Raw genomic sequence first — 14,315 nt, 5'->3', positions numbered from 1 at the left:
TCTGCAGAACACAAGTTGAAAACCACTGAGGTAACAGATCCCCCTGAGGACTGAGTTTTCAGTGCAAGCAAAGCAATCAACTGGTCAAAGAAATCACTGAGACAATGGGGGAAAAAACCTTTTTCTTCTTTATTTTGCTGTTTACAGAGGTGTTAAAAGGCGGTCTTGTAAACGTAAAGATTTATTCTTATCACTGAATGCAGCAAGTTCATATTTGTCTTCATTGAGAAGAGGATAGTAGCTTTATTTCACATGTATTGTTGTGCTGCAATAATGAAGGCTGCCAGAAGGCTACATTTAGGTAGGACCCTGAGGGGAAAAAGAAGGGTAAGACACAGAGTGAGTGGAAAACCATGTTCAGTTTAAAGCTGCAGCCTGGCTGTGTAGCCTCTACTCCAGTTAAAGCGTGAAACATCTTTCCAACATAAAGTTCATTTCTTTGTATTAATACGTGTGGGTACATAATGAGCTGATCCACCCAATACCAGTCACTTGGGAGCTATGGGAATGCCATGGTGGCAATGGGATTCGGGTTCTCAGACAGCTGTTACCCTTTTCTCTAATAAATGGTGGACTGACTGGGGCAAATTAAATGCTAAGGGAACAAGCAAATCCATAAAACTCATCCTTTGGGGAGAGTTCTCAGGATGGCTTCCAACATCTCAGGTGCAGCTGTTTTTGGCAGTCACTGCCCAAGTGCCATAACTGCAGTGGCTACAGCCATAGACTCATAGAATATCAGGGTTGTAAGGGACCTCAGAAGGTCATCTAGTCCAACCCCCTGCTCAAAGCAGGACCAATCCCCAACTAAATCATCCCAGCCAGGGCTTTGTCAAGCCTGACCTTAAAAACCTCTAAGAAAGGAGATTCCACCACCTTCCTAGGTAACCCATCACAGTGCTTCCCCTGGTGAAAAAGTTTTTCCAAATATCCAACATAGACCTCCCCCACTGCAACTTGAGACCATTAGTACTTGTTCTGTCATCTGCCACCACTGAGAAGAGTCTACATCCATCCTCTTTGGAACCCCCTTTCAGGTAATTGAAAGCAGCTATCAAATCCCCCCTCATTCTTCTCTTCTGCAGACTAAACAATCCCAGTTCCCTCAGCCTCTCCTCATAAATCATGTGCTCCAGCCCCCTAATCATTTTTGTTGCCCTTTGCTGGACTCTTTCCAATTTTTCCACATCCTACTTGTAGTGTGGGGCCCAAAACTGGGCACAGTACTCCAGATGAGGCCTCACCAATGTTGAATAGAGGGGAATGATCACATCCCTCGATCTGCTGGCAATGCCCCTACTTATACAGCCCATAGTGCCGCTAGTTTTCTTGGCAACAAGGGCACACTGCGGACTCTCATCCAGTTTCTTGTCCACTGTACCCCTAGGTCCTTTTCTGTAGAACTGCTACCCAGCCATTCGGTCCCTAGTCTGTAGTAGTGCATGGGATTCTTCCGTCCTAAGTGCAGGACTCTGCACTTGTCCTTGTTGAACCTCATCATATTTCTTTTGGCCCAATCCTCTAATTTGTCTAGATCCCTCTGTATCCTATCCCTACCCTCCAGCGTATCAACCACTCCTCCCAGTTTAGTGTCATCTGCAAACTTGCCAAGGGTGCAGTCCATGCCATCTTCCAGATCATTAATGAAGATATTGAACAAAACCGGCCTCAGGACCAACCATTGGGGCACTCCACTTGATATCGGCTGCCAACTAGACATGGAGCCATTGATCACTACCCGTTGAGCCTGATGATCTAGCCATCTTATCTCACCTTATAGTCCATTCATCCAGCCCATACTTCTTTAACTTGTTGCCAAGAATGCTGTGGGAGACCGTATCAAAAGCTTTGCTAAAGTCAAAGGAATAGCCATGAAAGTGTAAGGGGGCTGTTGGCCCCTTACTAAAACTCAATGTGGTTTTTTTGGTCGCTGGCTCCCAGTTACCAAAATGAAGGGGAAGGGTCAATGGGAAATCAGGACCCTGAGATTGACAGTTCCCAGGAACAGTGGAGAGAGGCCAATGCTCCAGGTCAGCCTGATTGACAGGCAGGCAGGCCAATGAGGGAGTAGGAGCCTGGGATCCCATCCTCCACATGCACTGGAGCTGCTTGAGGCAGTGCAGGGCCAAGCTGAGCTGGGAGCAGAGCTGCAACAACAAAAGCCAGAGAAGCAGCCCAGAAAGCAGATCTGTCCTGGGAGGAGAACTACAGAAACCAGAGCCAGAGGGGCCAGAAAAAGCAGCCTAGAGAGCTGGAGGTAGAGCAGCAGCAGTGTTGAGACAGGGTGGAGCTGGAGCTGAGACTGGGGCCATCCGGAGCTGGGTGTGGTGAACAGCTGGGCAGAGCAAGGGGGACCCTGGGCAGCGGGCCCAGCTCAGGAAGATGCCCCCAGCCAAGAGGTCTTGCAGGCTAGACTTGGAGGGGGATCGTAACCCCAATGGGATGGGGGTGATGCTGGGAAGAAGGGTCCTGCCACCTAGAGCTTGAGGTTGTGCACGTGTCTGACACACAGCATCCCTGCAGCACAGTCAGAGCCTGGGACGTGTGAAGAACAGACTGTGAATTTCCCTTACATTCCAGTGATGCTGGTTGTGACGTCCCCGTGCCACAGAGCAGGATTATGGGTTTTCCCTTAACCTTTCTCATTTTTCCTTATTTTTTAAAATTGATTGCTGTTAAATAAATAGTATTTGCTTTGAACTATATGCAATGATCAGTCAGGGAAGTGTCCAGTCTGGAGAGTGCATCCTGGAGTGGGGACACCGTAGCCCCTACCTTAAGTGACCATGACAAGGTTGGGGGTCGAGCCCCGCAGGAATCCTGGGCCCAGCTTTGTTGGAGTTACGAGGACTCTGCCACACAGCAGAGTAGAAGGGGAGCCCATTTTACCAGGATAGTGTATAAGCCAGGAAAGTTCCCCACAAACAATAGTGGGCCTATTCTCCCCCTTACAAAAGTGGTATCAGATAGGTTGGAGGGGGAATAGTATGCTGAGTGGTGTCCTAGCAGCTGCTGAGAAGACATTTCTGAAATTGTGGGCCCCAACATTATCAGAATCCCCTGCCAGTAAGGGATTGATTATTTTCTTAATTTAAAACAACCCCCAAAATTAAAATTAAAAACTCCAAATGGGAGTGAGACATCAGGCATATGAGGGGAGACAGGAATGAAGAGGAATCAGGGCAGGCAGCCTCAGCCAAAAAATGTTTTAATTTCCCATCATCAGTAAATAGGAGATACTTTATCTGAGGGGCATTATGTGTGAAAGTACAATAAGACTCAGGTGAGAGGGGATATTTGTCCCTTGTTAAATAATGAGAGTGGAATGTTGGACCCAAAAGGTTCCATGACAATTGTGAATCACAGCTGTATGAGCTGGAAGCAGGTGGTGAAGAGAGACATTACTTGCTTGAGGGTCTTTCTGTCCAAGAGCATCGTATTGTAAAACGACAGAGAAAGCTTTTGACTTTGTGTCTGTTGAGTGAGTGATGATTTTAACCTCTGCTCTCTCTCTGGACATTCTGAAGGGAAGGGAGAATTTAACAGATGAGAGGGATTAATTAATTTCTAATGTTGCTCTTTTTGGCTATAAAGAAGGATGAAGGGAAGGAAGGATGGTCTTGGGGTTGGGGCAGTGGCATGGCAATCTAGAGGTATGGAATAAATTCCGATCTCTGCCACAGACTTTCTACATGGACTTGGGCAAGACACTTGATCTTACTGTGCCTCAATTCCTTATCTGTAAATGTGGCGCTAATAATGCTCCTGTACGTTACAGGAGTGTTGTACAGACATGCTCATCAATGTTTGAGAGGTGTTTCATTAATGTGGTGATTCTGATAAGTACACAGACTGATAGAACCTCACTTAAAATGTGTTGCTGCATGTGAGCTTCCTTGAAGGACATTTATTTTCCATATGGTATCATACCCATCTTAAGTCTTCATCTCTGACAACTCAATGCTGTCTCTGAACTGAATTCTCTTGGTGAAATTCATAATATCCATGAATGGGCAAATCCTTACACTTCTCCTAAATTTCCCCGGTACATGCATGCCTAGGCTCCTCTACATTAGTCCTTTCCTGATGTTCACAATGCCTCCCATTCTAGTACAAACAGTGAATTTCATTAATGTGCTATTTTACTTCTTCTAAATCATTAGTTAAAATGTTAAATAATACCAAACATAATACTAATCATTATGGTACCCACAAGATACTGCCCTTCAACTTGGCCTTTGCCTTCTTCCTGGCCTACTGATCTGTAAGAAAAGGTGTGACAGATAGAGGCTGAGAAAGTCACAGACGAATTTTAGGAATGCAGAGGAGCACCACACCAATACGTTTCTAGAGCCATTCTGCATGTGGTGAAGAGTGTCCGAGTGAATGTCTCCAGGGGCCCTAAGAGGTGCACACAGAGTAACAACTGCTGCACAGTTTAAAAGGATGCAGCATGAAGTCTATGACTGGAGTTGCCCCCTGTTCAGGAATGCAAGGTGGGAAAGAGATCCCTGCACACACTTTCTGTGACTCCCTGTACCTCATTTTCACCACTTTTATATGGTTCTGATATGTTTTGTACAAAGTGTGCCTTGTGAGGTGTCATTTGAAAACTCATAATCTACTGAACATCATTATCCTGTTTACATGTGTGTGTGACAGGTTGGATCACAGCAACCCCCTTGGGAACTGCCAACTGATGTGCCAAGACTACTTCTGCCCCTGCTTTCCTGCCCTGACAGCTTAGGACTCCAGCACCCTGTCTTGTTGAGCCAGACATGCCAGTCTGCTCCAACACAGACCCGGGGTCTGAACCACATGCCCCAAAGCTGCAGACTTAACTGAAAGCAACTAACAGAAATGTTCCTGTCTTTAGCACTCAGATGCCCAGTTCCCAATGGGGTCCAAACCCCCAAATAAATCTGTTTTACCCTATATAAAGCTTATACAGGGTAAACTCATAGATTGTTTGTCCTCTATAACACTGATAGAGAGAGATGCTCCTCCCCCCCAGTATTAATACATACTCTGGGTTAATTAATAAGTAAAAAGTGATTTTATGAAATACAGAAAGTAGGATTTAAGTGGTTCCAAGTAGTAATAGACAGAACAAAGTGAATTACCAAGTAAAATAAAATAAAACATGCAAGTCTATGTCTAAGAAAACTGAATACAGATAAACCTCACCAGTTCCAGTAAGCTTCCTTTTACAGACTAGTCTTCTTCTAGTCTGGGTCCAGCAATCACTCACAGCCCCTGCAGTTACTGTCCTTTGTTCCAGTTTCTTTCAGGTATCCTTGGGGGTGGAGAGGCTCTCTCTTTCGTCAGCTGAAGACAAAATGGAGGGGTTTCCCAGGGGTTTAAATAGACTTTCTCTTGTGGGTGGAGACTCCCTCCTCTCTCCTATGCAAAGTCCAGCTCCAAGATGGAGTTTTGGAGTCACATGGGCAAGCCACATGTCCATGCATGACTCAGTTTTTACCAGCCAAGCCACATTCCTGTGCAAGCTCAGACATGGATTGGCATCTTCAAATTCATTGCTGGCTTATGTGGTTTTTGACTGGGCACTTAATTTGCACTTTTCTCAAGAAGCTGACCAAATGCTCTACTAGACTAGTTAAAATCAAGCAAGTATACACCCAATATTCCTAACTTCAAGTACAAAAATGATACATGCATGCAAATAGGATTAACAGATTCAGTAGATCATAACCTTACAGAGATATGTTACATGGCATATGTAGCATAAAACATTATAGTTATGTCATATATACATTCATAAGCATATTCCATAAAGCCTTATGGGGGGCACCATCACAGTGTGTATCAACATTGTATAGGGAGCTATGAGACCTTGCTATGTGATTGTTACTGAAATATGATGTAGTTCTGGGTAACACCCTCAGACTATTTTCTCAAAGACAAAGGCAGACTTGTACACCAGCAAGGTGCTAAAGAGCCATTACCTACTTGGACATCCACCAGCAGGGGAGGAAGGTATTTGCAATTCACCTGAAGGACAGCTTGTACACAGTGGAACTGCTGACCCCATGACCCAGCAAAGACTTTTCCAATACAAAGGGTCAAAATATAAGAAGGGTGGAAAAGGCCTCTGGCTACCTCTCCTCTCCACCTCCCAGGCCATGAAGGAATACCTGAAGAACACTGAACTAAGGGGCATGGTCCTAGGCTGGAAAAAAACCAAAACATCCTGTGAAATACATTGCAGCTAATGGTGAGATGACCTATCTTGCTTTTAGAACTATTAGCCTGGGTAAAGTTTAGAAATTAGATTGTGGTTTTATCTTTTTATTTCTTTTGTAACCAATTCTGACTTGTACACATTATCACCTGTAAATCAGTTAAAATCTATCCTTCTCTAGTTAATAAACTTGCTTTACTGTTTTATCTAAACCAGTGTGTTTGTTTGAAGGGTTTGGGAAGCCTCCCCGTGAGACAAAAGGCTGGTGCACATTCATTACCCTTTGTTGGAATGATGGACTGCTTTATGAGTCTGTACAGTCCAGTGAGCTACTGAATTGTATAAAATGCATATTTCTGGGAGGCAAGGCTTGTACTGAGGGGAACGTGAGTATCACCCTGTATCTATTCATGGATGGCTGGGCATAGTATTCATGTACTGAGCTGGGGGCGACTTTGCATGCTAGGAGTGATCAGAGCCAGGAGAGGTTTGCTGTTCACTAGCAAAGCATTGCAAAAGGCACCCTGGGCTGGAGAGTTAAGGGGACCTACCAGCTCAGCAGTTCGGGTTGCACCCTGGGGAATGTCACACTTCCCCCCCTCCACCCCCCCGATATTGTCCCAAGAAAGGGCAGCCAGAACACAGGCCTGTGTGTAAAATACTCTGAATGTGTTTGGTGTATCTCCTAAGTATCTAGCCTACGTTTTCATGCACATACATTGATTTGTGTTTGTTATGTAGTTTACAAAGTCCTTTATGCGACAGATGCAGTGCTTTTTATGAAGCACAGAATATTCAGACTATTTTATTAAATTTAGAAATGTTACATGTATCTTTGTGGACTGGCTAGTGATTGAACCAGGAATACAATGGGAGCTAAACGATCTCCTGGAGGAACTAAAATCACAGAGGAAGTGTTAAATACATACATTCTCTACTAGTGCCAAGCACCATATCCTAATATATGGTAGACAAAATACACAGGAGTCAGAGGCCAGCAACCTTCCTCCATATTTTGCACACAGCTTTGACAAGTGTGCTGTACCACATCCTGGCCAATCAATCACATTGTTGAATCCCAGTTGCCATTCCCCTGAAAATTTGCACCAGTCCCTGCAACATTTGCTTTGGCAATCTCCCTCCGCTCATCCGACCCAAGTGCCCCACAAACTCAAGTTTTCTTCATCGTACCCAACAAGTCCTGCAACTTGGCAGGGGCTGAGACTAGCTGACCCTTGCGGTCCTTTCTAGCCCCATGGTTCTACATGTCTAGGATCATCTTGATGAGATCAGGTATCACTCCAGTTATGCTGTGAATTTGGGCAATTACCTCCTTGTTAGTCGTGTGCTAAGTACTGCTAACATGCAGCAATTGCCTGTGGAATTTCCATTTGAAGGCAGAGAACCTCTTAATGTCCAGTTTCCATGCATCCGACGAAGTGGGTATTCACCCACGAAAGCTCATGCTCCAATACGTCAGTTAGTCTATAAGGTGCCACAGGACTCTTTGCTGCTTTTACAGATCCAGACTAACATGGCTACCCCTCTGATACTTGTTTCCTTAATGTCTCACATGCATACAGCAAAATGCTGAAGACGAGACAGCAGCAATTTCATTTTACGCTTCCTGGTGTAGCGCCCCTCGCCACCTGGTTACCTCCTTTAATGCCAATCCGCTTACAGGTTTTGATGGACAGGTCTGGGTTCTTTCGGATCCCGCCACCCACTCAGCAGGGTGTATCTTCTTTCTTTTTAATATGAAATTATTTGGCTCCTTCCTGGCAGGGTCACTAGGGCAGCTTGGCTGGAAAATTCTACCTACAGAGTAATCCCCACTGACTTGCCAGATAGTTGGAGACTTCCAAGAAATAACACAAACACACAAAAATATTCAACACAATAATTATATTAAACAGGAGAAAAATACAACACAACAGGGTGAAACACTATTTTTAGGGTCAGCGGTGCCCACCCTGAAAATACCTGTGACTTGATGTAGCAAATGTAAAATTAGTGTCCTGTTGGTACACGTACTTTGCTGGGGCCCTTGATGACCTATAAACCACAGAATTCTTCTCTGCAGTGGTTTAGCCGTGTGGCTGATTGGGTTCAGTACAGCCCAAAGGACTCACAAATGGGAGGAGGTGGTAACTCCCTCCACAGGTGTAATAAGCAGCAGGTTATAAAATCCTCAAACCCTCACTCCCTGGCTTGAGGACACAGTTCAGGGAGTAAGGGGGTCCCCAAAACAAATTCCCTGACTAACTAACTAAAAGCTGGTGCACTCACAAACTCCATGAATGATCCTTAGGTTCGAAGATGATGCTGGACTCCTCAGTTACTGCAGAGGGGCTGCTGTCTGCTGGCAGGGATCCTCCTCAGGCAGGAACCAGGCTGTGTCGGTCCCAGGATTTCCCCTCACCACAAAGGGGTGCAGCGCTCAAGGTGTAGGTTATACAACTACACAAACATCCAAACTGTAGCCTCCTAGCCCAGCCTCCAGTCACATACTCAGCAGGCAGCTTCCCAGGACTAGCAGAGCTGACCAGGTGGTGACTGGTCTCACCTAGGGAGCTGGAGGGTGAACCCAGCCTGGCTGGGGAAATTTCCCAGCAAATGCTACAAATTGGGAATCACCAGTGGGGAAGGAAAAACCCAGCTGAGGGATCTGCTGTCAGGTCCCTAGAGGCCTGTTCTCAGGGGGAGCCCTGCATGCAGGCCTGGGACTCACCAGCTCCCCACACAGCCAGTCCAGCCCTTTTCCTGGCTGGCTCCAGACTGACTACAAAATGGCTTCTCCCTGGGAGGGCCTGTCACTCCCTATTGGTTGCCAGGCAGACTCTGAGTCTGCCTTGGCTCCCCCTCCCTGAGCTGCCATCAGAGTCCCAGGAATCTATGTAATCTCTTTGGGGGTTATAGTGGTAATACCTTTGCTTCTCCAAAGGAGATTGAATGCTAGAACAGCAGTCACAAGTCCCATTCTGTGTCACATCTCTAAGTGATGTTTAGTGTTCATTGTGGTTATCCTACCTAGGTATTTGAAGTGCTCAGCACACTCCACTGCCTCCTCAAATGGTAACAAGTCTGAAAGTTTCGCCCCAGGGAAATTGTGTACACTGGGTTTGATATGGTTCAAGAGGTCTGGCAAATAAAGAACAGCAAACTGTATAAAGAGGCAGCCTTAATCTGGGAGAAAGGTCACCACTCCCCCTTGATCCAAAAATGAACATCAGACTGGGAGAGAGGCCCTTGAGTAGGGGTTCTCAAACTGGGGGTCAGGACCCCTCAGAGGGTCATGAGGTTATTACATGGGGGTTCACAAGCTGTCAGCTTCCACCCCAAACCCTGCTTTGCCTCCAGCATTTATAATGGTGTTAAATACATAAAAAAGTGTTTTTAATTGATAAGGGGGTTGTTGGTGTCCCCAGGCCTACGTGAACCAAAGTTGTGACTCCGGGCCTGAGTGAACCAAAGTTCTTCCATGCTGTAAACTTTAACCAGCCTAAGATGCTAATAAATAGCAAGCAAAATGTGTAACTGTCAGCTTTCTTAGCTTGCAGCTGCAAGATAGTTCGAAACAGCAAAAAGCGGCAGTAAGACTGGGGGGAGAAGGGGGAGGAAAGTCTGCATGCGTCTGTGCTGTGAAGGCCATAGATAAATATGTGAATGAGAACAGTTCTAACAAGCTACATTATAGTGTTAAGTGTAACTGTTGCAAGGGGGAGGGAGAAAGGGGGAAAAACAAGGGGGTATAAATGCTGGGACCCCGCCTGCATGCATGCAGGATTTGAGATTGTAATTTCTCCCTTGCACCTTTTTTTGAGCTCAAATAAACTTGAGCTCCACCCTGGTGTGTTAATTAGTGTGACGCACACCGGGCAACGAACCCCACTGTTGCCCCTCCTCGGGCCCTTTGGGCCAGCAACAGGGTCACACTCAGAGGCTTGCTATGTGAAAGGGATCACCTCAGTACAAACATTTGAGAACTCCTGCCCTTGAGCAAACATGAAATATTTTGTTGGCACTAGGTACTCTAGGCTGTGTATAAGCTGTTTATTTTTTTAAGAGATGTCTTTATAATGGTTTTGTTCTGAATAAATAGTACTTTGCTTTCTGATGTCTGGCTGGTCACTGATTAACCCTGGCACCACCCCCGAGAGAACTGGACTACAGGTCCTGCTGAGAGAATCATAGTGGATTACAGGTCTAGAGGAAGAGAGTTGTGGGTCTCTGCTCTGAGAAAGGTGACGGCTAAAGACCTGAGACTTAAGGGGGGGGGGAGGGGGGAGAGATCATCCAGGGGGCTACAAAGGGGTCAGAAGTGCAGTTAACTTGGGAACAGATATTTTAATACACCAAGCACTCACACTGGCATACTATAGGGAAGGTAGGCCATTTAGAGCTATGCTAATACCTCCATAAAAGAAAAATATGATTAAGAGCCAAGATGATGTGAAGATAAAACTGTCAATTACAAACCTTTGACAGCTCCCGGAATTTACAGTCATCCAGTCTGCTTGCTGCAGATCTGGCCAGGTACCCTGTCCAGAAAAAGATACCCATTTTCCCACTTCGTCCTCCTCAGCATCTCACTTCTTTCAAAACAGTGGGTTTCTCTTGGTTTTTGTTTTTTTTTTGGATAGCCACTGTTGCTCACTGTGATGGGCTGAGACTCACCAGCACAGTGCCTCCTGCTGGGCATCATGGCAATTAGCTCTTTCCAGCCTAGAGTGCCCTCTGTAGGCCAGTGTCATCTGCTGCTAGCCCTGTGTCCCTCCCAGACCCCGGTGCCCTTCGCCCAGGGGTTCTGCCCATCACAGTACCCCCTTGCTCTGGGTCTCCCTTCCCAGGGGAACCCCTACCCTCCAAAACCATCTTGCCTTAGTGGCTACTGCCAGTCATCATCTAGCCCCCAGTGCCTAGGGCAGACTGCAGTCTGTAAACCACTCATCATTGGCAAGGGTGTTAGGCAAAGACAGCAGGTCCTATCTCTGGAGCCCCAGTACCTATTTGACCCTTTTAGCAATACCTGCAACCTGGGGGTTTTCCTGCCTGGAGCACCCTCTACCCTTCCCCAGCACTGCTCCACCTCAGGTACCCTTCTCAGCTTGCAGGTAGGCCTCGGTCCCAGTCCCTCTCTCCCTCACTCAAGAGAGAGTGTATGTTAACTTCTGGCCCACAGCCCTCTTATAAGGGCCAGCTGGGCCCTGATTACACTGGCCACAGCTATGGCTGCTTTCCCCCATCAGCCTACCTTTTCCCAGCTGCAGCCCTCTCCAGGGCTGCTTTAACCCCTTCAGGGCCGGAGCAGGGTGACCACCCCACTACACTCACCCAATACACATACCAATCAGGCAATAGTTGTCTGCAATTTTACAAAAACCATAGCCAGAAATATCCAGTATACGCATGGATTTTTTTGAAAGGCAGGAATTGTATGCGCTTCCAAATGAAAGAATGCAGATTTGCTTTAAAAGGACGGGAGACTGTAAGTGATTTCAGGGAACTGTAAATATATACAGGGAACATTTTGTGAAAATGAAAACTTTCTTAAATGCTGTGCAGGCATATAATGGTCTCCCGCATACTGTTATCAAATTCAGCAGAAAGCTGGGAATTGACAGAATGTGAGTTCCAACTACACATTTCACCCCTGTGATGGGGAAGCAAACTGTGTGTTACAAGTAGCTTTAATGCCTTTGCTATCAGATCTTGAAGCTGCATATGGATGCATTCTAAGGATCTGCAGCTCTGGTTCTTTCCTCCCTAAGTTCAAAGCCCCAGCCTAGCAGCTTGTGCATTTTTGCATATTTTCTCACTGTGTTGTCCCATTGCCTTTAAAAGGCTAAATGTTCAGTACTAAATTTGGTCATGCAGCTCTTCCAGATTCCCTGGAATGTCCTCAGGTTTCAAACTCCTCTGACAGAGAGAAAGCCCTCCTCCTGCTTTTCCTGATTGGTTTTTCTGAACCAGGCTGTACAGCTGTTAAATGTAATTGGCCAGCTATTGTACCAACCCAGGTCCTCCCTTTATAACCAATTTATCCGGGGTTGCAGTAAGTTAGAGCTGCTTAGATTTAACACTTCAGCACCTGAATGGTGGGGAGGGGGGAAGTAACTTCTAGTCTTCTATTACTTAACTAATTTTCCTAGACTCTTTGGCTTTGCACATCATCATAGCTGTGCTTCACCTAAACTGCCAAGATGTCCAGGGTAGCAAAATACAGAAGGCAAGTCAGTGAAGATCCAGATATTGATAGCTTATTGTCTACGTTGTCTCCAGAGGAGATGGAAGAGCTAGAAAAGGAGTTGGATGTGGCTGATCCAGATGGAAATATCCCTGTGGGGCTCAGACAGAGAAACCAAACTGACAAGCACTCAACTGGCTTATACAACCGAGAAGCAATGCTCAACTACTGTGAAAAGGAGACGAAGAAACTTATTCAGAGGGAACTGTCAGTGGATGTAAGTCACATCTGCCAGTATTTGAGTTGTAAACAGGGACATTTGGAGAGAACTCCATCAGGCTAACTTAGGGGACAGAATAGAAACCAACATTTATGAATAATTGATATGTAGGAAAGTGAGCCAGCATGCTCCATGGCTGGGTTCTGAGAAATCTAAACAGCATCCCTTTCTATTCAGGGGATGGGCAGATGCATTGGGAAGGGGTCAGGGGAATTCTTGAAAGCCCAACATTATTCAGAAGTACAGAAGCCCTTGCTACTGCCCGGAAATGTATTTCTGTTTGACTTTGGTAATCTACTAATTAATGTAAGGTTAACATCCTTTGGCAAGGCTTTTTTGGGAAACAGCTTTTCCCACCAGAACACACCTCAAGATTTCAGTGCATTAAAACAATCCACAGTTGTGTGTTTCTCCACATTTGTTCTCTTTGGTTTTGGAGAGTTCCACTACCCCAGTCTTTTCAGTTCATCATATACAAATATTTGAAAGATTTATTGGAATAGCAGAAAAGGTGGTAGGTGGGTTTGCTGTCCTATGAAAATCAGTGTCAGAAGTAGGTGTTGCAATGTACTAAACAGTGGTTCTCAAACTTTTGTACTGGTGACCCCTTTCACATAGCTAGCCTCTGAGTGTGAGCCCCATTAGAAATTAATAACACTTTAAAAAATATATTTAACACCATTATAAATGCTGGAGGCAAAGCAGAGTTTGGGGTGGAGGCTGACAGCTCACAACCCCCAGTTTGAGACCCCCTGCACTAAGCTATTTGGTTTGTGATTTTTTACTGTAAACATAATTCAACTGAAGTTCACTCTTGTTAGAGTTGGGTTTATTTATACTTTTTTTCTGTTTCTCTTTCTCTCTACCTGGAAAGTCTCATCAGTTTCTCAGGTACTGTGAATTTCTCTCTTTCAATGGCTTGCTCTCAGCCTTGAAGCTGATGAGTAGTTTGGCTTGTGGCTTCTTGTATGTAGCTTTGATGGAAGCCAATTTCATTTCTCTGCAACATTTATTACCCTCTGGAGTAGGAATACACAGCATTTGCTTCAGCCTTGGGAGGGTGGGGAAATGTTGGCTCGTATTTGCAATTTTCTGCAAGGGTTTTTTTGTTATGGCAAACTAGAGCCGCACCCAAAAGGCTGAATGATAGGTCCCTCTACTTGTCTTCAAGCTTCCATGTCCCAGGCCTGACTGTATATGCTGTAAGAGGACAAGGCTGAGGAATATAAACGGTGTAAGCATAGTAAAGGCTTATGTGAAATACCCATTTTAACAGTCTGTATTGACCCTAATTTCTTACTTGTTCCAGTTTATCTAGGAACACCTTGAATCTGCTAGCTCACAGCTGAGTAATCAAGCCCTAGACTAGACTGTAAACTCTTTGAGCCCTGGATTGTGTCATCTTATGTATTTGTATGGTATTTGTTGTAATAGAGCCTCAATTCTGGTTAGGGCTTCTGGGTGCTGCCAGAATATTAAGGGGAAGAAAATTGCAGATTTAGAAGGAGCAAACGAGATATTTGATATCTAAAGAGTTAAATATTTCTCTCTCCTCTCCCCACCCCCCATGGTTTGAATACCTGGGAGATTTGGTCTCACTCTGATGTGGCCTGGCCGTTTTTCTCTAGCAGGGCACTCACTGACTT

The 14,315-nt window shown here is 45.4% G+C and overlaps 1 protein-coding gene across 4 annotated transcripts in view; it reads left to right on the top strand.

Moving 5' to 3' along the window:
• Positions 1–12,260: 12,260 nt before the first annotated feature.
• LMOD1 (leiomodin 1) overlaps positions 12,261–14,315 on the top strand; it is a 51,982-nt gene continuing 49,927 nt past the window's right edge. For all 4 annotated transcript variants that reach the window (XM_039533157.1, XM_039533158.1, XM_039533156.1 and 1 more), the window contains exon 1: positions 12,261–12,666. In XM_039533157.1, the coding sequence (XP_039389091.1) occupies positions 12,406–12,666 (261 nt within the window). In that variant the 5' untranslated portion in view covers positions 12,261–12,405. The remainder of the gene's footprint in view (positions 12,667–14,315) is intronic.

The sequence above is a fragment of the Mauremys reevesii genome, linkage group 4, assembly GCF_016161935.1.
Source record: "Mauremys reevesii isolate NIE-2019 linkage group 4, ASM1616193v1, whole genome shotgun sequence".
Lineage (NCBI taxonomy): Eukaryota > Metazoa > Chordata > Testudines > Geoemydidae > Mauremys > Mauremys reevesii.
The sequence above is the reverse complement of the archived record's forward strand: the minus strand, read 5'-3'. Positions and strand labels throughout refer to the sequence as shown.